The sequence below is a fragment of the Leguminivora glycinivorella genome, chromosome 20 (genome assembly GCF_023078275.1).
Source record: "Leguminivora glycinivorella isolate SPB_JAAS2020 chromosome 20, LegGlyc_1.1, whole genome shotgun sequence".
Lineage (NCBI taxonomy): Eukaryota > Metazoa > Arthropoda > Insecta > Lepidoptera > Tortricidae > Leguminivora > Leguminivora glycinivorella.
The window spans coordinates 14,154,227-14,178,268 of NC_062990.1; the positions used below are offsets into that span (position 1 = coordinate 14,154,227).

Genomic DNA, 24,042 nt, shown 5'->3' on the forward strand with positions numbered 1-24,042 from the left:
AGTTTGAATACAGCACAAATAGCCAATAAAACAAAATGAACAAATAGTTACTACATTATTATTATATTTTATGAATGGCACTCTTATTTACTACATTCACAACAAATGTTTTGGAATAACTCCAGCATTAACTTGTTTACCAGCCTCAAACGCTTCTCAAACGGATCACACGCGGCACGCACCGTTTTCTTCACATTTCATCCCAAATACTCTCGATAACCTTTTTGAAATGATCTAGGTTTATGATTTTATAAAAATTTAGTCTTCAAAGCATGTATGACCATACAAAATAGTCTAATACGCCTAAACCTGGAGGCCTGGGTGGCCACTCATGTTTCGGATAAAAAACTGCCAAATTAGTCTGAAACTACGCTAGAATACCATTTGCCGAATGTGCTGGAGGTGCGTCTTGTTGGGACACATGATAGTATCAGTATTACTCATTCCCAAGCATCCTTTTTAACTTTAAGGCATTTTTTTCTCCAAAACCTTGGTTTTAAAGAAAAAAAACGTTGATTTTAACGCTTTTATCTGTAAGTACTGAAGGTAGTTTACCTCGCTTACATACTGCATCCCACACCTGGGCCGATGGTGAGCTCTGGAACACACATTTTTCTAGTTGCCCGGAACGTTATCTATCCTCGGTACCCATAATAGTTTATTTTGGACACGTGGCGTCTGTTTTATCACATACAGATTCTCCTTATAAAAAATAACTCGTCACCTGCGTGCCGAGCAAGTATTTTGTTGGCACTTTACCTCTTTGTTTTTCTTAGACACTTCGGAAATTTCATGTACTTTGTGCTTGTATTTTATTAAGAGGAATATACTCTTTAGTTTTAATAAGAATTTGATGGCCTGTGATCCCTATATCTTTAGAACTGAGGTAAAATTTGAGTATTCGGACTTATTGGACACGGTGTACATAAAAGCATAACAAATTTATAAACACATAAAAGTAAAAAAAAAATCAACACAACATGCAAATCCCCAAATTCGACCTTTCACAATTCAAATTCATTGTTTTTCATGATGGCTTGTAACAATAACTTCAATTCTTTTCTTCCATCTATAATGATTCTATCTTCTTTGGTGGCGGTCCCACGTCCTTATTACAAATTTTTCAACAGTTCTCTAAACTATACTTTACGTTACAGGACAAAAACTGAGAAATGGTCCGGCAATATTCTCGGTTTCCGGCCTCTAGACTCGACCAAACCATTAGATGACAAAATTAATGTGATGGTACTCACCTTTGATTCAACCCCAAGGAGTGGCTTCATCAGACTGATGCCGAAGACTTGGAAGGTTCTTAATGAGGAGTTGAAAGCTACTATAATGGAAGGGTAATACATTATATAATATATTAAAAATCTGAGTGACAGAGGGATCACTACAAAAAACACTCTCTATAATAGCTAAACTGTCACTGTTCTTAAGGTGGCTCGCTTTCCATACAAAAAACATCTACCATTTATTTAGTCACCGCACACTACACTACAATTAAATAAAAATATGCGCATACATCTACTATACATTATCCATCGTCGCAGTATTGAACGAAATACATTGTTTCATACAGAAATCATGGACAAATCCATGTGAATTTTTTATTAATTTTACGAAAATGTGCGTGCCAAATTTTGTGTACAGACACAGAGCTGTCATATTTCGCGCATTTTTAGTTGACATTGTCATCAGTGACACTTGGCTCTTGACAAGTAATTATTTAAAGATATTGGTTTACTTAACTCAAGCAGACTCAGAAATAATGACGCATTTTGTCAATAAAGATACATATCGTGTATTTCGACACTGCTAGAGTAAATCGAAATGGCGTCTCGGTCAAACGCATTGACTATGAAGCAGAAGATCTCGAGTTCCATTCCGGAGTCTTTTTTAATCATTTGAACTTTTTTTGGATTTATTAAGTTTTTTTTATATTTTTTAATAGAATAAAATATTCTATTAAAAAAGACTCTGGTTTTATTGTTATGCTGTGTTGTGTAACTTATTTGAATAATAAATACATATTGAAGTACCTAATTATTATTATTTTTTTTTACATGACAATTATATTATAATAAAATAAAAATTAAAATTAAATTAAACTAAATAAATCTAAAATTAAACTAAAGTAAATCTAAAAACGGCCCCTGTGGCATAGTACCGAAGACGCTGGCAGCATTTCCTCGCTGGATTGTCAAGCTAAAAGACTCTTACTATATATATTTCTTTCCTATTTTTTATTTTCATACAAAAATACAATACAATCTTTATTGTGCCTTTGTTGATAAAATAAAATATTACACGTCAGGTCAGGTACATCGGTCATAGTGTGGGCATAGTATTAGTAATGTGCTGACTTCCTTACATTTACTGAGCTAGTTGACCTATGTTATTGTTGTGTGAATGTTTTTCTTCAACAACTAAATAGTTATATAAGTATATGAATATGTATGTAGGTATGTGGGTAGCTTTTGCACATTGTAATTTTTCCTCAGTCACCCGTTCAGCTCAGAGACCACGAACGCTGTAGTGTTCGAAACTTCGGGATGAATTGTAAATTCATTATACACGATTTAATCCGTTTTCATAGTTTTTATTTCATGAGTAACTATCGCGGTAACTGAAGACAATATTAACTAAATGGTTACAAATAATAATTATCATCAATATAATCTGGTCCAGGCAGGCAATTATGGTCGCGCGATAAATGATAAAACATCTGGCCGTCCCTATTAAATCGCACTTACTAATAGTGCGACAGGGACGGCCTGATATTTTATCGTCTATCGCGCGACCATGCTACCCGTGCTGTACTAGCTTTTGCCCGCGGCTTCGCTTGCGTTAGAAAGAGACAAAAGTAGCATATGTCACTCTCCATCCCTTCAACTATCTCCACTTAAAAAACATGTCAATCCGTCGCTTCGTTTGGCCGTGAAAGACGGACAAACAAACAAACAAACACACATTATCTTTGGTGAAACAACGAATTCTTCCAATTCAGATTATAGAGTAACCAGCTTTTCCCATTTATAATAAACTAGGTTTTGACCGCGGCTTCGCTCCCGTAAGAAAGAGACAAAAGGTAGAGCCTATGTCACTCTCCATCCCTTCAACTAAATCCCCTGAAATAATCACGTCAATTCGTCGCTCCGGTTTTGCCGTGAAAGACGGACAAACAAACAGACACACACCCATTCTTATTTGTAATTTTAGTACGGATTTGACATTATTATTTATATTTAAATAATTATATACGTATAGCCTAATTTCGTCGGTAACAGCGTGTTATGTAATGGCGTCATTGGTGAACAATCGCCTGTCACGCCGTGAAACTGCGTTCGAATCCCGGGATTCTATAAACTTTTTGTATTTTTTTTGGATATAAATTTCGTATTTTTTATTGACCGAGCAAGAATGGAGAGCCGAAGGTATCAATTTTATCTTAGAAAACATATTGATTTTTTTATTGTCATTTTGATTTTCTATTTATTAAGTTGAGATATAAAACACAACTTTTAATACCCTCGCTAAATATAATATATTCTCGAAATTACTCCTTAGATAAAAAAAGTCCACTTGAGTTTTTAAAGCACTACGATACTCAGTTAACTATTGCATTTTAATTTACTAATTTAAGATTTCAAAAGCGATTTGCATACCCTTGCTCCATCGAAAATAAACAATTAGAAAAAAAAAATCATTCGAATCGTAGTTTAGAAACTAAAATTTATCTATACTTTTTGGAATTTTTTAAAATATCAGATTAGGATAATTATGTCACAGAATATATAATAGTACAAGTACAGAAGGCCCACTGCTTTGATGTTCACGACATGCCGCCTTTTTAAATGCCTACAAAACTCTTACAAAGAAACGAGCCGCACGTGCGCGGCGCCCGGCGATAGGGTTGCCTATGGAATAAAACGAATTAATACTCAGATAAAATGTTATACTATTATATTTAAGTCTTGGGTAATTTCTAGGTATATTAGTATTTTTTTTAAAAAGTGGAAAATGTCTGCCTTGGGTGAGACTTGAACTCATGGCCTCTGGATGGATAGTCTTATTCATATATTCATATTTCTTTATTGCATCCATGGTTTTATAAGAGCCATGAGTACAAGTCTCACCCAAGGCAGACATTTTGCACTTTTAAATTTAAATTTATTCTAAGCCTAGTGGCATCGATTGCAGACGTTTCTGCTAATCAGAAGTTAAAAATATATAGTATATATTTTTGTTTGAGTTCCAACATCACAAGCCTTATTGAATCTTTTTGGGGGAGTTAATCAGTTAGTAGATCTGTTTAAAAATGTCCTATGGTATTTATTTTATTCATGATATATATTTAACTAAGCATTATTAGCCATTCCACACGCGGACATCGCATATGAACCTTAAAAAAAAAACTCGCGACGTAAAGTAACATTAGAAATTGCGAACGTGCGTTCCGTGAGAACGCGCGCCAACCCTGATTAGGCCGCGAACTCGCGGCCGCGGGCATGTACTTGTAGCGCGGCGATAGAATCGCGAAGTGAGCCGCCCCTGATTATGTTAGAGAGTTAAGAGAATAGGTTTTTAATCTTTTTTGTGGAAAACGCTCAGTAACTACTGTACGAGTACATATACATTTATGTATAATAATAAAACAAAAAATAGTGTCTCATAGTGTTGTGTTCCTGCCGGTGAGTAAGGGTGCCAGAGCTCAACGAGGGTGCGGGGTGCTGACGACGGGAGGACTTACGGAACTAATTTGTTCCGTCTATTGTCCTTTGAGTCGTCGGCAACCCAAACCCTCCTTTGAACTTGTACACTCCTTTTTGCTGTGCACACACAGCAAAGGGGAGTGTACAAGTTTCTAATGGGGCGGCAACGCGCATGCGACACTCTTTGAGTTGCAGGCGTCCATAGCTTACGGTGACCGCTTTCCATCAGGCGGACCATATGCTTGTTTGCCACCGACGTAGTATTAAAAAAAAAGAGAAAAAGTCCTGGATTCGAACCCAGTACTTCCATGCAAATCATGCGATAACACGTATTTACCGCAAGGCTATTTAAACAAGCTGTCGCCGCGTGAAATTATCGACTAGAAGGAATACAAAAACACTGTTTGTATGTGTGAGTGGTACTTAAAAATAGTGTAAAATAGTAAATTTATCTACATTAAGGGGATTAACGTTACAATGAGAAGTTGAATGTATGTTGTAATACGTCAATTTTAATATTAAATGTTCGCGAAGCATAATTGAAAGTATATAAATGCCTGTACGACTCCACAAAAAAAATAAGACCGGTAATTTGCAGATTAACGCCATCTAACGCAGCCTGAGCTTCGGGTAACCTAGGCGAGCCACCTTAAGCAAAAGGTATTACATTTTCGCTTAAGTAGGTAGGTACATTCTCTTTAAGCAAATCGACGCTTCGGTAATTCGTACGATTAAAAGTTATGAACGAATTTCGTCGTTATGAAAAGTCATAATATGGGACCTTTTGCTTCAGAATGCGCGCATGAGCACTACTGGGTGGCTAGCCGAATGGCACAATCGCTCACGAAACGCTCACGAAACGAAGCGCTAGTAGATATCTATCTCTATCGCGCTTGCGTATTGGCGCGACAGAGCCAGCGGCGTATCGCTTTCGTTTGGCGTCGGAGAAATGCCATTCGGCTACGGGGCCAGGATGGTAATCCGCTGGATGTTAAGGGGCTGACAACACCCAACTGCGCAAAATTGATGTTACTTGCGCAGTTTTTTAAGACAAACTATTCGTTTTAGTAAGGCATGTAAATTATATGTTATTATTCATTGTATTTCAACGAATATAGCCGTAATCAAATACACAATTTAACTAAATCGGCTCGGCTAAATAGAAAAAAAATTGCAAAGATTGGTCTCCAATTCGTCATTAAACGGTTCTATGACGTTCAATTATTCACTTAGTTGTCTTTAATTAAAATTTAAATTACAAAATATACATATCTAAAACTCTAACGAAACATATTGCGCAAATAATTCATCTTTCTATTTTATTTTAATATTTTTCCGTACTTTTCGTACCGAGCCGTCGTGTTTTAGTGACATCGCGCTCTCACTTACTCCCATGGGAATAGTCAGTGTACGCTAGCATCAAGGTCATTGGCTGTTGTCAGCGTTTTAAACCACTGGATGCAAATTCAATGGTTGATGAACCACTCGATGCTAATTCACTGGATGCTAAACCATTGGACGATAAAATTAATGTGATGATACTCGCCTTTGATTCCAACCCCAAGAAGTGGCTTCATTAGACTGATGCCGAAGACTTGGAAGGTTCTTAATGAGGAGTTGAAAGCTACTATAATGAAAGGGAAATTAGAATGGAAATTAAAAACATTTTGACTACTACAAGGTTTACAACTAGGGAACAAATCAAATTATTTTATTGAATATTTTTCGATTTGTAGTGTTGTTTGTTTTTTTGATATCTATTTAAATTTACTACAAGGTTTGTTTACATTGTTCACAAATTCTATTGACGGCGACTGTAGATAGCTTGATCAGAATAAATATGGTATGGGAAAAATTCTTTAAGTTAATTATTATTTTGCAGCAGATGCTAACGTGATTTTACTCACTGTACGAGGCAGCGCAAATCACGTTCGTTATCATGCGAGTACCATTCTTCAAATGAAACCTATTTTCACTATCAAACTACTTGCTTTACTTACACGTTTAACCATCATTCATCATTTTACAATCAAGTAGTCATTTTCTGATAAATTTTCGTATTTTGTATGGGAATCCGCATCTAGGCAACCGTACCTTTTTCTGTATGGTACCGATTTTTTTTCTTAGTCGTTATCTGACTATACGAAGTTATATATGTCTGTTGTTTAAAGTTATTCTTTTTCAGGTACAATATTTTGGGAGACGGTACTCCATCCTGCCTGTTCCCGTTCCTCACTGGGAAGGCAGAGTTGGAACACCCGGATGTGAGGAAAACTAAGGAAAATAAAAGGACCCTGGACGACATCCCCTTTATATTCAACTATCTGAAAGAAGAAGGGTAAGTTTATCACTTAGAAAGAATAAGTTTTTTCCAAGAAAATCATTTTTGGCACAAGCTTTTATCGCCGACTGTACCTTTCTTTCAACAGTCATCTACTGCTCTCCGAGACGTTTCCAAAAACCCCTTACTCGATGGGGATACGATGTTTCATAACAGAGTTCATATCACCACCTTTCTGCTCCATCATCAGATCAGCTCCATGATACCATAATATTGCATTGTCACGTGATTTACATAATATGTGTGCAAAATTTCAGCTCAATCGGAAACCGGGAAGTGGGTCGAATTTTTGCTTCTACGTTTTGACGCACACTAACATACTAACAAAGCAAGTTGAATAAAGGCTTGTAAAAAAGTTTAAAGTCACAGAAAGTGGCATTCAACAATGTAAACATTGACTCTAAAGGACATTATTGTATTTCGTTTAGACAAAAGACATTTATTCGTGTCATTCACAACACGTACGTACATGACTGTATAGTCAACCAATTGGAACCCTAGGCCACTGTAGAACTATGTCATAGTAACGTTATAAATCAGATTGTAAGAAATCTCTTACTGCTTGTCATTTTGACATGGTTGTAGAATGGCCTATGGTTCCAATTGGTTGACGTACAAGCAATAAGAAAACAAGAAACAGAACAGAACATTAAGTGCGCATCACGAAATGGACCCAACTCAGCATATTGCTAACTGAAAGCCAGCGCTGGTCTTCCGTAGGGCCCATTCGGTGAAGCCACGACAGATAACACACACAGAACAATAAAGAGATGAGATCGAGAAGAAGAAAAAAAAAACACATAAAATATACTTACTATTTACACTACAAAACAAAAATATTTAAATAACAAAAGCATTTTAAGCAGTAAAAAATAAAAATAAAAATACAGAAGTAAAATAAAATAAAACTAATTCTACATTACGAAAAATTAGCTTTCTTTTCGTTTTTCATGAACGCGACCAAGTCAAATTGTCTATGCCTCAAGCATTAAACTACTATGTACTACGTACTATACTCCAAACACTAGTTCAAGTTCAAAAAAACTACGACAGATACGTCAATGTCACTTAGCTGTCAAAGCTGTCAATGTCACTTATGTCACTGTCAAAGTACTATTCAGAATTCGTCAAACTTTTAAATAAATACATTCTTTGAGGACTTCCGGTACGGGCGCTATCTTAGCGGTATCGTGTCGTGAATAATTTCTCCTTCTTTTGCTCATTAATTTTGTTTAAAGTGTAATATCGATAGCTTATTATGCAGTAAACTAATGTTATAGTGAGAAGCTGATGAAGAATTAATCTCGAAACGCGTTTAGCCCCTTTTTTGTCGTCAACGGCCGATAGTCCACGTGCCCTTGTAAAATCTAGCTATCAATTTACAAGTGCCAACTACCGAACACTGTCGTACTTACCGTACCAAAATCTAAAACAATTAGCTTATATCACCTTGACACTGGCAAAATAGTCCCACCAATGGGACTGAGGCCATTAAATTTTAAAAATCTAATCTAATCTAAATACATTCTTTATAGCATATAAGAAACCCAAAATACAAAATTATACGTATGATCAAATTCGCGACTGGTGATGCAGGTGATGTGGTGATGCGTGGTTGATGTTTTTTTCCGTGTTGTGTGTGTTTTTTTTTGTTTGAAAACTTATCAGTATAATTAGTGGCAACGTCCGCCACAAATTATGAATCTTGGTCATTGGTATTTAGATTAGGGGTATTTGTGACAATACCTAACTCCTTCATGCACGTTTCCAATAATTAACTTACTTACACCTAAGATAATGAATAAATAAATCACAAATTTATGCACTAAATGCAATTTCTGCACATGTGTATTAAATTAGTCACACGATATCTCAACAGGAAACAAAAATTTAACAAAAAACAAATACTCAACAAGACAGAAATCACCACGGAGCACAATAAAATATACAAGAATGAATGAAAATTGATGAAAGTGACAAACCATGGTGTCATGGCTGCCTCCGAAAAAAATTGCGGCCATGATGCCCATGATAACCATAAAACGCGATGTACACAATTTCGTTCATAAGTCAAGTACAGTATGAGTACCAGTATATTAAAAAAAAAATATCACAATGTCTTAGGTTTTCTTTACCGTAAAATAATGTACCAAACGTTATTAACACCTGAAGTGATACAAGCGCAAACCAACTTTGCAACCAAAATCATAGAAAATATTTTTTTATATTCGGACGTCCTAGTATTTATGTAAAGAAGTAAATGCTTTTAATTATTTAAATCAAAGGTTTGAAATTATCAATAAATAAATTGTCTTTGCGTGTGCTTTTATAAAAAAAAAATTATACTATTCTACAAACATTTTCTTGCAGTGGCAACATCGTAGTATTCGTAGTAGATTTTTTGGACTTGAATTAGCATTTGGAGATTAGAAATGACAACTCGAACATATTCTGTGCGCCAACGAGTAAGACTTGACCACCTAGACGCGACACTTTTAGTGTAGACTTTTGTTTTATTACTTTGTGTGTGAAATAAGTACTAAGTAGTTTACTTTTAGCACTATTATACATTGTGTTATATTATTTAATTTCTACTCAGTGAAATAAAAATACGTAATTGTTTTTTTCATAAATTTTAATTTCCCTTGAATAAAATTAGTTTTGTAATTTTCTGTCGCTCAGAATAATAATCGCGCCATTCACCTTGTTTTACCTCCCTTAAACACCGGTTGCATTAAATACTATTTCAGTTTTGGTGTCACTATTTTTCGTCAATAATGAGAATTATAATTCAGAAATAATTCAAAATCATGCTTATTGTATAATATTATCGACTAAAATTCGTATTAGAACCGTGTAATATTCAAAACTATAAATTGAAATAAATATTTTTATATTATATATTGAAAACAGAATATGATCACAATTATAATACCTTATTACCTACATGTCATGTCTGCACGATTCATCTATGATTCCAGTTGTCAAAATGGCGGCCATAGCTTCGCGTTTAAGGAGCCCGTCCCTTCATTATAATAATTACTTAAATTAAGTTAGATCAAAATAGCTTGTCTTATAACCGATGAAATGTGACACCGTCACTTTTATTAGATTTTCTCGTATGGCTTCAACAGTATCTTATAGCACAGGAAGGCATTTTTTCATTTTATTTGTGTGCAGTCAGAGACAACCTCCTCCCACCACGCGCAGAGACTGGCTGAGGCAACATAAGTCCATTGGACTTATGTTCGTGGCGCAAACTTTTTGTTCGCCGTGTCCTCTCTAGTACATTATACCTCAATGGCCTCAAGCGCCACCAAGCGGCAACAAGCGGTTTCGACTGAAGCGATGCCTCTTATTTCTATGGAACAGTACATTTTTTTCGCGATTTCAGCATTAGTCCCGTAATCAAAGTTGTCCATTATGACTTCATCGTCATCCTCCTTGCGTTATCCGCATTTGCCACGGCTCATGGGAGCCTGGGGTCCACTTTGACAACTAATACCAAGATTTGGCGTAGGCACTAGTTTTACGAAAGCGACTGCCATCTGACCTTCCAACCCGGAGGGTAACTAGGTCTTACTGCGATTAGTCCGGTTTCCTCACGATGTTTTCCTTCACCGAAAAGTGACTGGCAAATATCAAATCACATTTCGCACTTACATAAGTTTCGAAAAACTCATTGGTAAAAAACATTTGTAATAATACAACTAGGGAACAAATAAAATTATTTCATTGAATATTTTTTGATTTTTTCTTTTTTTCAAGTGGTCACACTACTATATATAAAATATAAATTTAAATAGATATCATACACAAAAGAAAAAACGACAAGGCCCACTGGTGGCTGAGCCGGGAATTGAACCCGGGTCTTCAGTTTACGCGGCTAACGTCTTCACCACTAGACCACCCGCCCGCCGCGCCGCCGCCGTACGTCGCCCTTAGAGTTGGTCATAAAAGGCGCCTAGCCTTATCAGAGATAACATACACTAGAGAAATTTGGTCGGGTACCGCGGCGGGCGGGTGGTCTAGTGGTGAAGACGTTAGCCGCGTAAGCTGAAGACCCGGGTTCGATTCCCGGCTCGGCCACCAGTGGGCCTTGTCGTTTTTTTCTTTCGTGTATGATATCTATTTAAATTTATAATTTGTTAATAATCTTAGATCAAATTAAATTATTTTCATTGAAAATATTTCCATTTGTGTTTTTTAAATTTCGACCCTTTCTTTCGCGATCCGTTGGCCGAGTGGTCTTATAGGCATCCGTCCGGTTAACGGAGTACGCTGGTTTTATTCCAGCTCGGAACACTTGGAGGCCTTGGTCACTTTTTCCTTGTATATGACATTTATTTTAATGTTCATTTGTTAATAATCCACCGTAGACCACTGTCATTGCCTTTGGCTAGTCTAGTCTAGTCAGTGGCCAAGAGTAAGCCCATTTATAATTTTATAAAAAATAACAGACCTAATGCAAGATTTATTCAAATGTATGTATTTTGTTTCAACATGACACCGTATTTAATATAAAGTTTACAGGAACCAGAAAAAGCTTTTAGCACCAAACTCTCCTAATTTAAATGATAACTTTATCAATGGCTGATAAGCAAGAAGTGGAGTATAGATATGGCCACCAAAATTCCCAATAGGCACTATAAATACTGTCATCATCCTCCTTGCGTTATCCCGGCATTTTCCACGGCTCATGGGAGCCTGGGATCCACTTTGACAACGAATCCCAAGATTTGGCGCAGACACTAGTTTTTACGAAAGCAAATGCCATCTAACCTTCCAACCCGAAGGGTGAACTGGGCCTTATTGGAATTAGTCCGGTTTCCTCACGATGTTTTCCTTCACCGAAAAGCGACTGGCAAATATCAAATGACATTTCGCACATAAATTTCGAAAAACTCATTGGTGCGAGCCGGGGTTCGAACCAGCGACCTCCGGATTGGAAGTCGCACGCTCTTGCCACCAGCTTACCTTTCCATACAATTAAATACGAGAATTTATCATAATGTCATGTCCGAAACGTCGGGTTAAATATAAACGTAAGTTTTACTCGATTAAGTCCCGTTTTCATTTAATGATATTTCACACCATTATCACCTTCCAGGTACATCACAGCATACATGGAAGACATGCCTCTGGACAACACATTCACGTTCCGTTTCAACGGATTCAAGAAACAACCAGCAGACCATTACTACAGAGCGTTTAAAAACGCCAACTCACACCTGTTTAAGGGGTGGAACCTTTGCTATGGAGACACGCCACAGTATACTATGATGATGAATGTCACGGAACAAGTAAGTCTCCTTCAGTAAAAACACCAAGAACTTGACTAGATAAATCTAACCAGTTCCCAATAACTTCTTACCAAGCGAGCTGTTCCCAAAAACTTTGTACGTCAGCGAATTTTAATTGATCTTATCTTACCATCGTTTAGTAACCGCGAAGACCTATATAACTTCGTAAAGACCGATAAAGTCTAAGAAAAAAACGTACCCCAAAACCATACAGAAAAAGGTACGGTGAGCTAGATGGCGATACACCTTTGGGGTACGCTCGGCTAGATGGCGCTAATATTAATATTTGACATTTTAAAACATATCAACCTCATGGACTTTCAATAGGGACTGAGCTCACAGTTTTTTTGCCATACTAAATTGAACTTTATCACCGGTGCAGAAAGGCGTTCTTATCAGACTAGTAAAAGTGTGTCCACATGAGAGGGTCAAAGTTGGGGCTGGTGTCCCTCTCGCACGTGTGACCAGTGTTAAAGAGATTACTATAATAGTAGTATTTTTACCTGTATGATAACTAAGTTTATAAACTTCTTAAATTATTTTTGTATTATATCGAGGCAAAGACATTAATACCTTGTAACGAATTGGTAAGTCATTATTATGAAGCCATAAAACCAAAGATTTGCGCAATTAAAAAAACCTTTAATTCGGTATTTGTAGATTTGGTAGTAACTTTGAATATTGACTGGTATCCCCAGACAATGACAGTGATGATGTCAGTCAAATGATTTTGACAGCGGCAATAAGTGCGAGAGGGACACCGGCCCCAACTTTACCCTCTCATGTGGACACACTTTTTGGCCTAACAACTCAATCTAGCTTAATAATGTATAAATCTATGATCAACCTAGGAATATGGGCCAAATTGTCAAAACTGAGGTTCAAAAGTTGTAAGCCGGTGTCGAGAGATGGCAGTCTATGCACTGTGATTACACATTTTACTTTGACAGTCATTCTCTATAATACTCGATCCTATTTGGTAACCGTCATCATCATGATTTAGTAATCATTGTAGTCGACTTTCATAAGATATATACAGGCATCCATACTAATATTATAAATGGGAAAGTGTGAGTGTCTGTTTGTTTGTCCTTATTTCACGGCAAAATGAAGCGACGGATTGACGTGATTTTTTAAGTAGAGATAGTTGAAGGGATGGAGAGTGATATAGGCTACCTTTTGTCTCTTTCTAACGCGAGTGAAGCCGAGGGCAAGAGCTGGTATGTTATGATTAAGAAAACAAAGATACTAGAGCACCTTAAGTAAATAAGACACAAAAAAATCAATTCATCAAATAAATAGTGGTAACAAAATGGGAATAAAAGAGATCTTAGATCTTTCTTATATCACAGCCTGTTGTTATTTTTCTTGTAATGTTTTCAATTTTATTCTTTTTAACTGTAGTCCATTTTTCTTGTATCACATATATTTTGCATTTCTTCTGTCTGTTACCCTCCGTGAATCTTTCTCACTTGATGGTCTCATCGGAAGATCAGCGCTGGAAGTCACCAGCAACACGCTGAGATGAGGCCATTTCGTGGCACTTCATTACTTTCTGTCTTGTTGTTATTATGTGTTCTTTGTCTTGTCTGTGTTCACGAATAAATGTTTATTCTATTCTATTCTAAAAACAAATGATTTAACTTTTTTCTTAATTTTTGTACAAACTTTTTCAGAACTGCTGATGCATCCAATTAATGCACAGCCGATCTTCATTTGTTTATTTTTTCCTGCCTTCTCTCTCTCTTAGCTACGACTCATAGGAATGTGAGTCCGCTTGGGAAACTTATCGCAGGATTTGACGTATACACTAGTTTATACGAGAGCCAGTGCCAATTGACCAACCCAGTGGGTAAACTAGGCTCATTGGAATTAGTCAGGTTTCCTCACGATGTTTTCTAACACCGAATAGAAGCGCTGGTAGTACGTGCGACTTTCATTCCGGAGGTCGCGGGTTCGAATCCCGGTTTTGATATTTGCCAGTCACTTTTCGGTGAAGAAAAACATCGTGAGGAAACCATACTAATTCCAATAAGGTCTACTTACCTTTCAGGTTGTAAGGTCAGATGGCAGTTCTCTCACGAGCTGAGCCGAGATAACACATGGACGATAACGATGACTTCGTTATACTATTTCAGTTTCTCGAGCTTGACGGAAGGCGGTTCATCTTCACTTTCATCGCAGACATATCTCACGACAATTTCAACGACATTCAGTACGCTGACGGTGATACGGCGGCGTTTTTGAGGCGTATGATGAAACGGACTGAGGACACGCTTATTATTGTTATGGGAGACCATGGGCCCAGGTATGGAATGAGCTTGTGGGGTGTTTGGGTGAATCAAATTTTTCTTGACCTGATTACAGTTGCGTTTAATTTCATACGTTTATATACTCTCTAGATGTCATGCTCATAATATTTGAGCTGTGTTGAGATGTTTTAGTTTAAAAATACATGCAATCACGCCTCTTTCCCAGAGGGGTAGGCAGAGACCACGGATTTTCATTTACTACGATCCGTCGGTGGCAAACAAGCATACGGCCCGCCTGATGTAAAGCGGTCACCGTAACCTATGGACGCCTGCAACTCAAACAGTGTCACATGCGCCTTCCAACCCCATTAGTGTGAGCCACGCAAAGGCTCGAGAGCTCAGTTACAGTAGTCCATCATTTAATCCATTGCTTCCAGTTACATTTGAGGGCATCACTCCATGGCATGACATGGCCATCGAGCTCCGGTATAGGGGTTTATCATTTAAACCACTGCTTCCAGCTACATTTGCTTTATTACATTGTTCTAATTACATTGTTCTAATATAACATCAATTAATCATCTACTATCAGTAGTCAAATCCGTACCAAAACTATTACAACCCAAAAGTGAAGTCCCGCCAAATCTGATGTTTACTGTTGACATTCGTTAAGCCCATGCACAGATGAGCTACGGTCAGTTTAAGGCTATATATACAGAATGTTATTGTGATATTTGTGATGCTTACATTAGAAACTCTGGCAAGTTTGGTATTCGAACATTAATAAGACCAAAGACGATAAATGAATAACTAATGAGCCCGAATGAGACAAAGACAAGAAACATATATGTATACTCGTACCGACCCGATGAAGAATGGGGAGATTGAGAACGAATAGAAACAATACCTTAAACAATTGGCAGTATTCTAAAACAAAACCATTGCCCACAGATACGCAGCAGTCCGTAAAAAGCATTCCCTGCGAGGCAAACTCGACGAACGACTTCCCCTCCTTGCCATCCGCCTCCCTGACAAACTCACGCGCGCTCGCCCCGACGCGTTACGCGCGCTTAAAGCGAACGCGCACGTGCTGACAACAGCGCATGACCTTCATGCGACGATTTTGGATGCTGTTGGTTTGAGAAGACATTGGAATCCTTATAAGGTGAAAGGAGCGGATCTGAAGAGGGGGTTGACTTGGCTAGAGCCTGTAAGTACTTTAGATTAACACGCACGCACGTTCTGACTACAGCGCAGGATTTTATTTGTACATGCAACCGTTTTGGATGCTGTTGGTTTGAAAAGACATTGGAATCCTTGTAAGGTGAAAGGAGCGGATCTGACAAGAGGCCTCTCGTCAGATTCGCTCCTTGGTTGGAACCGGTAAATATCTTAAATAAAAAAGTTGTTTATTGTACTGTGGAAACTTCAGTTATAGGACAACCAGAACGTAACGTAGATTTTTGAGGATGATGATGATTAGATTCAATGCGTTTAAGGAATCCTAGGAATCCTTACAAATTAAAAAAGACGGATGTGAAGGTCTTCAACTCATGAAATAAAACTATGGAAACGGACTATATCTCCTGTTTCCTTAGGTCTTCACTTCAACCGCTAAAATTTACCAAGGATTAAGTAAATAGCTTGTTGGTAGAAGTTTTTTCTAGCATCTCACGTTTCTATCAATGAATTTCTATGGATTTTCCGTGGATTGTTGAAACTCAATCACGCAGACTCCTACTAAGCAAAAAAGTCTATCTTATCTTTTTCCACCTACCTTATAATTATATCATCTCTATGTTCACAAATTTTCAGATCCCCAGCAGCCGATCTTGCAGCGAAGCTGGGATCGAGACCCATTGGTGCACCTGCCTCGTCTGGCAAATCGTGTCAGATTCAGATCCGATGAACAACAGGACTGCTGCCGCTTTGATAGACTATATCAATAAATTTACAAAGGATGCTGGGTATGTTGGAAGTTATTAAAATACTTATATTATAGTAAGCTTTCTTAGTAGTAACCATCAGTTAACCCCGCTGACCCAGCTGTGCACTCCCAAAGTGTCCAAGGTTGCCTCTTTATCAAAAATAAATAAAAACAGATGGTACTTAAATGCAGAGGTAACTAAGTTTTAAGACTGAAATCCGTGGCACAGTACAATAACGAGTACCATCGTACAGTATGGCCACTCTCTGCTTCTCACTAAAAGTGTCGCCCATATTCTCTTAGTTACCTCACAGTTAATGTGTTTTAATAACGCGACCAGTCGTGCTGTCATATCTTGCAGATGTGGACGCCTAGCCGGATATAGGCGGGCTGTCGATCGCTGGTGCGTTCATTCAGCCCAGTTCCCTGGAGTTGGAGCTTCAGGTTACTAACTATCCCGGCTGCCCTCCCACACTTCTCTCCTCAAATCTTCTTGTTTTCCTGCAGAACAAAAGTACATCTTTAAGTTCGACATCCTTGAGTTCATCTTCTCTCAAATTGTCTCTACCGAATGTATCATATCGCGGTGCCGCATACATGATACATTCTGCTAGTAAGTGCAAGCTTGTCTCCTTACCACAGTGTGGACAGGATTCGTCACTACTGATACCTAATATCTTCATATATCTGTTGAGAGTGTTGTGTCCCGTTATAATACCGATAAGAATGTTGACTCTTAGACTGTTTTTACCTAGTTTCTCCTCTGGTCTCCATCTTATATCATCATCTTCGTCTGTCTGCAACTGGTTTCTCTTTCCCAGTCTCTTTGAGCTTCCATCTCTTTTATCATCTCAATGACTCCCTTCGTGACGTCAGTTGACATCGGCAGACCCGGTTCCGGACCCAAAAATTCCGTCTCCGCCCCCGCCCTTGCCAACTCGTCCGGTGTCATATCTTACTCATATAAGCATGGTACGCGTTTGCCTACATAAGCTTGGAATGTGTACGTAGGAACGCGTTTCTTTCTTATATTTGATCGCCATTGTCCGAGGTATGTCCATGTCATGTCCATGGTCTCAAAGATGGCTTAATAAAATTGTAAATATTTTTTAGATATTCTTCAATGCGTGTTATCTTTGTCAACAGATCTCAATGTGTTCGTCGTACCGTGGCGTCCACAAGTTATGTACTGCGACAGCGAGTCAACAACCGACTTCTTGCTTTCAACACCGCTATAGACTACGACGCTTATTTGGGACGGTTCAACGTTAAGACAGAAATAACTATGGAGAATTTTCAGATCGGAGTAAGTATAAAAAAAATTAACATCAAAAGGTTATCGAGTTACAAAAAAATTAAGATAATTACTGAACACGTGTCTGACAGCCTTTACCAATTCCTAATGCTATTTGTTTTGACATGTGCCGTCAATCACTTGAGACTAACTTGAAAGTTATTCTTAAGGGTCTCTCACACTAATATTGTATTATTTTTAATATTGTATTATGATCTCTTAATTTAATTCAAAACTTAAAGTTTAATTATTATTCTAAATTTTAATATATGAACTGTAACTGTTGACGTGTAATGTATCTGTGCATTTACGAAATAAATGAATATGAATATGAATATGAATCAATTCATTTATTATGTATGAAAATTATGAAAAATTATTTTTTTCCAATTTAAATAAAAGTGATATACAGGGTGGTTCCTGCTAAAAAATGCTACTATTGGCTTTAACTTGTTGATTGTTCCATATGATTTTTAAGTAAATAAATTTAAAAAATCCAAAACGCAGCGCAAAAGTATCAGGCTGCCTCAGGGTTCCTTTCTTGATCCATATGAATACCTAACCTGGAAAATTAAATAGTGTCCTGAAAACATCAAGTAGTAATAATACATTACTATACTCTGATCTATTCGCAAAGCAAATGTCATTCTAGAATCATATTTAGAGATTATAAAGAAGAACTACTTAATACCAACAATTTTAGTTTCTGTAAATCTGTATCTTAGTTTTTATTTCTATTATAAGTAATAATCAACAATCATTATCCTCCTTGCGTTATCCCGGCATTCGCCGCGACTCATGGAAGCCTTATGTCAGCTAACGAATCCCAAAATTTGGCGTAGGCACTAGTTTTGTATAAGTAACACAAAAACAAATTAGCATGACTAAAACCAGTTTTTTGGTTACAGATTGAGTCAAACCCAGGAGGCGCATTTTACGAAGCATCACTGACATACAATTTGAATGAAGATAAGTTTGTAGTGCAGTCGAGAGACATCTCAAGAGTGAACGCGTAAGTATATTGAAGTGAAACTTTTAATGTGACTTCCAAAAGACAGCGTTAAACGTTTAACGTTCAGTGTTGCCAACTCAAATTTTGAAATACCTCTTCCTATTTTCATTTCCACATAACAAACTTGCACTTTTTCCGCGCGGAGGGACCACACGCAGTATTTTTTTTTCCAAAACTGTACAATGTGTCATTTACCTAACTACTCGGAAGATATTAAAATAAATAAGCAAAAGAAACAATTCAATAAAAAATATCAAAGCAAACAAAACATTGAGACATTTTGTTCAACAGTTACCGTGGAGAATCGGATTGCATTCTGGACTCTCATCCACACCTCGCCCCGTACTGCTACTGCAAACACGAAGACTGAACTGATGTAGCCAAGTTTAACTAACTAGGATGGCTCTGTGATCCAAAGAGGATCTTGGCCTCTAAAACGAGAGTACGCCACTTACGGATAAGCCACGACATTGGTCTAAGCGCGACTGCGGTGAGCGGCAGCCATACGAGCGAATGAAAAGTCCCATCGCTGTGTCTCGCTCCAATGTATGGCCGCCGCTCCCCGTTGTCGCGCATAGCGTTTATTTAATTTATTTATTTTAGACTAATGTCGTGGCTGGGCCGTTATACCGATCCTGCGCAGCTTCCTGCCAATTATCGGCTTCTGGTTGACACAGATACGCCACCACACTGTCTTCCCGGCGGTATCTGACCGAATTTATTTTCTCTAAATGTTATTGAGGACTTTATATTCTCTGCCAACGCATAAGGTGCAACACCATTGTTGCTACCCATTGCAGGTTATGTAGGCAAAAAACAAGGCACCTCTCCATTTTAATAGTGTCCTGAGCCCTTGTTCCTCGTAGATAACTGGTTTTGTATGAGGAAAAATAATTCTTCTTAGCTAACTGGGTATATTTTCATTTTATTTCATAAATAGTTTTTTTTTTTTCTTCGTAGAAAACGATTATTATTTTTGCAGTTTTCTACGGAGAATATTTTTTCTCCTTTGCTTACCCAGTTATGAAATGGTTTTTTTTTTCCAATGTGATTGTATGCAGTTTTCTATGAAGACACTTTCTTCTTCCTGATTTTTTTTTTCCTTAAAGAAAACCATTATTGTACGCAGTTTTCTGCGAAGATTTTTTTTTTCTTAGCTTACCCGAATATGAAAACTGCAAAAAATAATGGTTTTGGAACCCAGTTAGCTAAGAAGAATTATTTTTCTTCATACAAAACCAGTTATCAAACTTTGTTATCTACGAGGAACAAGGGGGTTCTGTGTGGTCGTTCGGAGTGGAGCGTATGGCGCGGCGTACAGAGGGTCAGAGCGTCTACTCAGGACTCTTGTAGGAGCTTTAATTGTTTGAAATTGACGCCGCACGCCCTGCCCCGCTGCACGCCTAACCGGATCATCAAGTCATATACACCCTGACCATCGATGTAGGAAACGCGATAGCTGGAGACCCGGGTTCGATTCCCGGCTTCGCCACCAGTGGGCTTGATCGCTTTTTCTTTAGTGTTTGGTATCTATTTCAGTTTATAATCATATATACCCTGTTTTTATTGAATTCCGTTAACTTTCAGGGAAGGTTAAGTAACCGTAATTAGTAAGAGTTAAGAGGCTAGTTTCTTAGAGAAATTTATTGTATTTGAACTAAAGAATCTTCCCTTGAAGGTAACGGAATTCAATAAAAACAGGGTGTATAATGTACAATCTCTAGGTTAATCTTCCTAAAAACTATAGTTTGTTTTACAATATGTTTTTACTGTAAGAAGTAAAAGTGAGTGTATTTTTAAATTAAAGGAAAAATGGAAAAGTTCACACCTCCGGCAGGACTCGAACCTGCGACCTCTGTCTTTGCCGGAGCCGGCCGCGCTCCCAACTGCGCCACGGATTCCTGCTGGATGTTTGCGAATTTATCCATGCCTTTCCTCAATCATTTCGCGACTGGTTCCGGCAAAGCCAGAGGTCGCAGGTTCGAGTCCTGCCGGAGGTGTGAATTTTTCCATTTTTGAAGTGAGTGTCTTATTTATGTTATATGGATGACGAAAGATACAAGTGTTTGAAGTTTATGCCAAATAATCAGTATGCTGATTTGGTGCTAGATTCCTATAGTCAATCGACAGTGCCATAATACAACATAATGTAGATACTGTAATAATAATATATGAGTATTCGATGGACTCTGTAAAAAAGGATTTATTACAATTTATACGATAAATATTTGAGGAAACTATGAGGTTAAATAGAATTGTAGAATTAGCAAGAAAAATATAAATACAGCCAAAGTGCCAGAAATATATATACACGACCTTAATGAAAATGCGGTAAAGTCACACCTCGGACACTGGCGATCAGATATATGAAAGAGGCGCGTTCCTACGCCTACGCACACAGTCTAAGCTCGTATAGGTAAACGCGTCATGCTTGTATGAGTGAGATGTGACAGGTCAACTGGTCAATAAACTGGTTATACTGTAGTAAAGAGGATTGAGTATAAGTTTTTTTGCAAAAAAATCATTTTTGGCACAAGCTTTTATCCGACTGTACCTTTCTTTCAACAGTCATCTACTGCTCTCCGAGACGTTTCTAAAAACCCCTTACTCGATAGGATACGACGTTTCGTGACAGAGTTCCTATGACCACCTTTCTGTTCCATCATCAGATCAGCTCCATGATACCATAATAGTGCATTGTCACGTGATTTACATATGTGTGCACAATTTCAGCTCATTCCGAAAGCGGGAAGTAGGTCAAATTTAGCTTCTACGTTTTGACGCACACTAACATACTAACAAGGGGTGCCCTCTATTTCGCCTATCATTAATTCGCATAATTTAAATTCGCATAACAGATTTGGCATAACATAATTATTCATAACATTGAATAAGCATAATATTAAAAATGCATAATTCTTATTTCGCATAACAATGAATTTGCATAATTGAAATTTGCATACTATTATTTCGTATAACTTTAATTATCCTAAAATGAATTGCCATACCTACTAACTGTATGGAGAAAGCGATTGGATCAATCAGGGGCTGATTTTCCAATTTCGAGCGCTCGATTTTGAGTGTTTAATTTTATACTGTCTCACTTATTAAGCATGAAAAAAATAGGGGTAAGTAAGGTACAGCGGGGCAAATCTCAAGTGGGGGGCAAATGTAACTGGTCAATTTCTTCCATGTTTTACAATGTTTGCATTATTTAAAAAAAAAACTGTTTATTTTTAAGAAACATACATGCATTTATGAACTTATCTGCTAATCTTAAATTAAAAAGATTATTTGAGTTAAGGAGCCTTTATTTTATTTATACATTACTTATTAAGTTTTTTCGTTTTTCATAAGTGTTTTTCAGAAAATAGAATGTCTACCAGTTATGTAGTAAGTGTGTTCAGTGGGTACATGTAATAATGGAATAATGGAAATAGTGTAGTAATGGAAAAAATGGCTTAGTTAAAATTGCCTTTTAGTCTAGATTTGCCCCGCTGTACCTTACTAAAAAATTGAAAATGGATAGTATTTAATAAATAATATTATTTCATCGTTCAGATTTTCGCTGATCGCACGTGCCAATACTGATACCCGAGCAAGCGGAAGATTCCAATATTGAACCGCGAGCGTAGCAAGTGGTTCAAAAAGTGGAATCTTGAGCGTTACGAGGGTTTCAAGGCACATTAACCTTCGTATGGCACGTTAAACATTGCCACCGAGTTTGAAAACCAAATTTTTCACCACCCCAACACGAACAAAATACTGACTATGAAACATCAAACTAAATCAAATCCATCGATTTCTTCAATATTTATGATTCAAAATCATCATTTATAGGTAAAATTCTATCAGCTAGCTTAAGACATCAAGTTAAAATTTGTATGAAATTACTTTGCACTCTTGTGGATAAAATGCAATTTTGCTATCTGTTTTCGAACAGAAAAGTAAGCCGTTACCCGTTATTGTGGTGAAAATATAATTTTCTTGTATGCCATTTAAACATTCTACGAAACAAAGTTATGCTTATTATACTTATACCAATTCATCGTTATAACAATTTACATTATGCGCATTAGCATTATACGAAATCTGTTATGCGAAATAATGATATGCGTATTAAACGTTATGCGTAATAAACGGTATGCCAATTCATATTAGGAGTATTCAGTTATGCGAATTAATATAGACCCACTAACAAGGCAAGTTGAATAAAAGCTTGTAAAAAAGCTTGTAATTATAGAGAGTAACTGTTAAAGTAAAATGTGTAATCACAGTGCATAGACTGCCATCTCGGACACAAGATTAAAACTTTTGAACCTCAGTTTTCACAATTTGGCCCACATTATTAGCTTGATCTGTGTTAAAATGTCAAATATTAATATTAGCGCAATCTAGCCGAGCATCCCCCAAAGGTGTATCGCCATCTAGGCCACCGTACCTTTTTTCTGAATGGTTTTGAGGTACGTTTTTTTTCTTAGACGAGCAATTTCCGGCAACTGTGTACATAGCCACGTCAGCAAATTTTAATTGATCTTATTTTGTTACCATCATTTAGTAATATAAGTCGACTTTCGTAAGATGTATTCGGGTCAAAGAGGATCGAGTATTGTAGAGAATGACTGTCAAGGTAAAATGCATGTGTAATCACAGTGCATATACTGCCATCTCTCGACACAAGCTTAAAACTTTTGAACCTCAGTTTTGACAATTTGGCCCGTAAGCTAAGAAGCTTGATATGTTTTAAAATGTCAAATATTAATATTAGCGCCATCTAGCCGAGCATACCCCAAAGGTGTATCGCCATCTAGCTCACCGTACCTTTTTCTGTATGGTGTTGGGGTACGTTTTTCTCTTAGACTTTATCGTTCTTTACGAAGTTATATAGGTCTTTGATTCGGGTTAATTGTTATAATTAAGAAAATATAGATACTAGAGAACATTAATGACGAAATAAAACTTAATAAAATCTCAATTCATCAACAAAATCTTGGTAACAAAATAGGAATTAATAAAAACAAATTTAACTTTTTCCTTAATTTTTGTACAAACTTTTCGAGAACTGCTGAGACTATCTTTATGTCTTTGACTGTGGTAAAGTCCATATGTTTATTATGTACATATGTTTTGTTACGATATTTAATTTTATGGGGGGTTTCCTTTAGCCAACGCCAAAATAAAAAAAAATCAAACAACAG

The 24,042-nt window shown here is 37.1% G+C and overlaps 1 protein-coding gene across 2 annotated transcripts; it reads left to right on the top strand.

Moving 5' to 3' along the window:
- Positions 1 to 1,274: 1,274 nt before the first annotated feature.
- Positions 1,275 to 19,337, top strand: LOC125237199. 2 transcript variants are annotated; one of them, XM_048144193.1, is made up of 9 exons: positions 1,275 to 1,346; positions 6,901 to 7,053; positions 12,167 to 12,359; positions 14,498 to 14,667; positions 15,563 to 15,821; positions 16,427 to 16,578; positions 17,685 to 17,844; positions 18,741 to 18,844; positions 19,136 to 19,337. In XM_048144193.1, exons 1-9 carry the CDS (start codon positions 1,291 to 1,293, stop codon positions 19,212 to 19,214), a joined length of 1,326 nt encoding a protein of 441 aa, XP_048000150.1. In that variant the 5' UTR covers positions 1,275 to 1,290; the 3' UTR covers positions 19,215 to 19,337. The 2 variants fall into 2 exon arrangements, with proteins under 2 accessions (XP_048000150.1, XP_048000151.1); XM_048144194.1 differs by having other exon boundaries at positions 15,563 to 15,776.
- The last annotated feature ends 4,705 nt before the right edge of the window (positions 19,338 to 24,042 follow it).

Bases quoted from the DNA above. Each gene is read 5' to 3' on its own strand.
- LOC125237199 (XM_048144193.1), top strand. From the start codon at position 1,291: ATGCCGAAGACTTGGAAGGTTCTTAATGAGGAGTTGAAAGCTACTATA. The intron at 1,347-6,900 runs GTAATACATTAT...ATTCTTTTTCAG, and splicing joins AAAGCTACTATAATGGAAGG to GTACAATATTTTGGGAGACG. The intron at 7,054-12,166 runs GTAAGTTTATCA...ATCACCTTCCAG, and splicing joins AACTATCTGAAAGAAGAAGG to GTACATCACAGCATACATGG.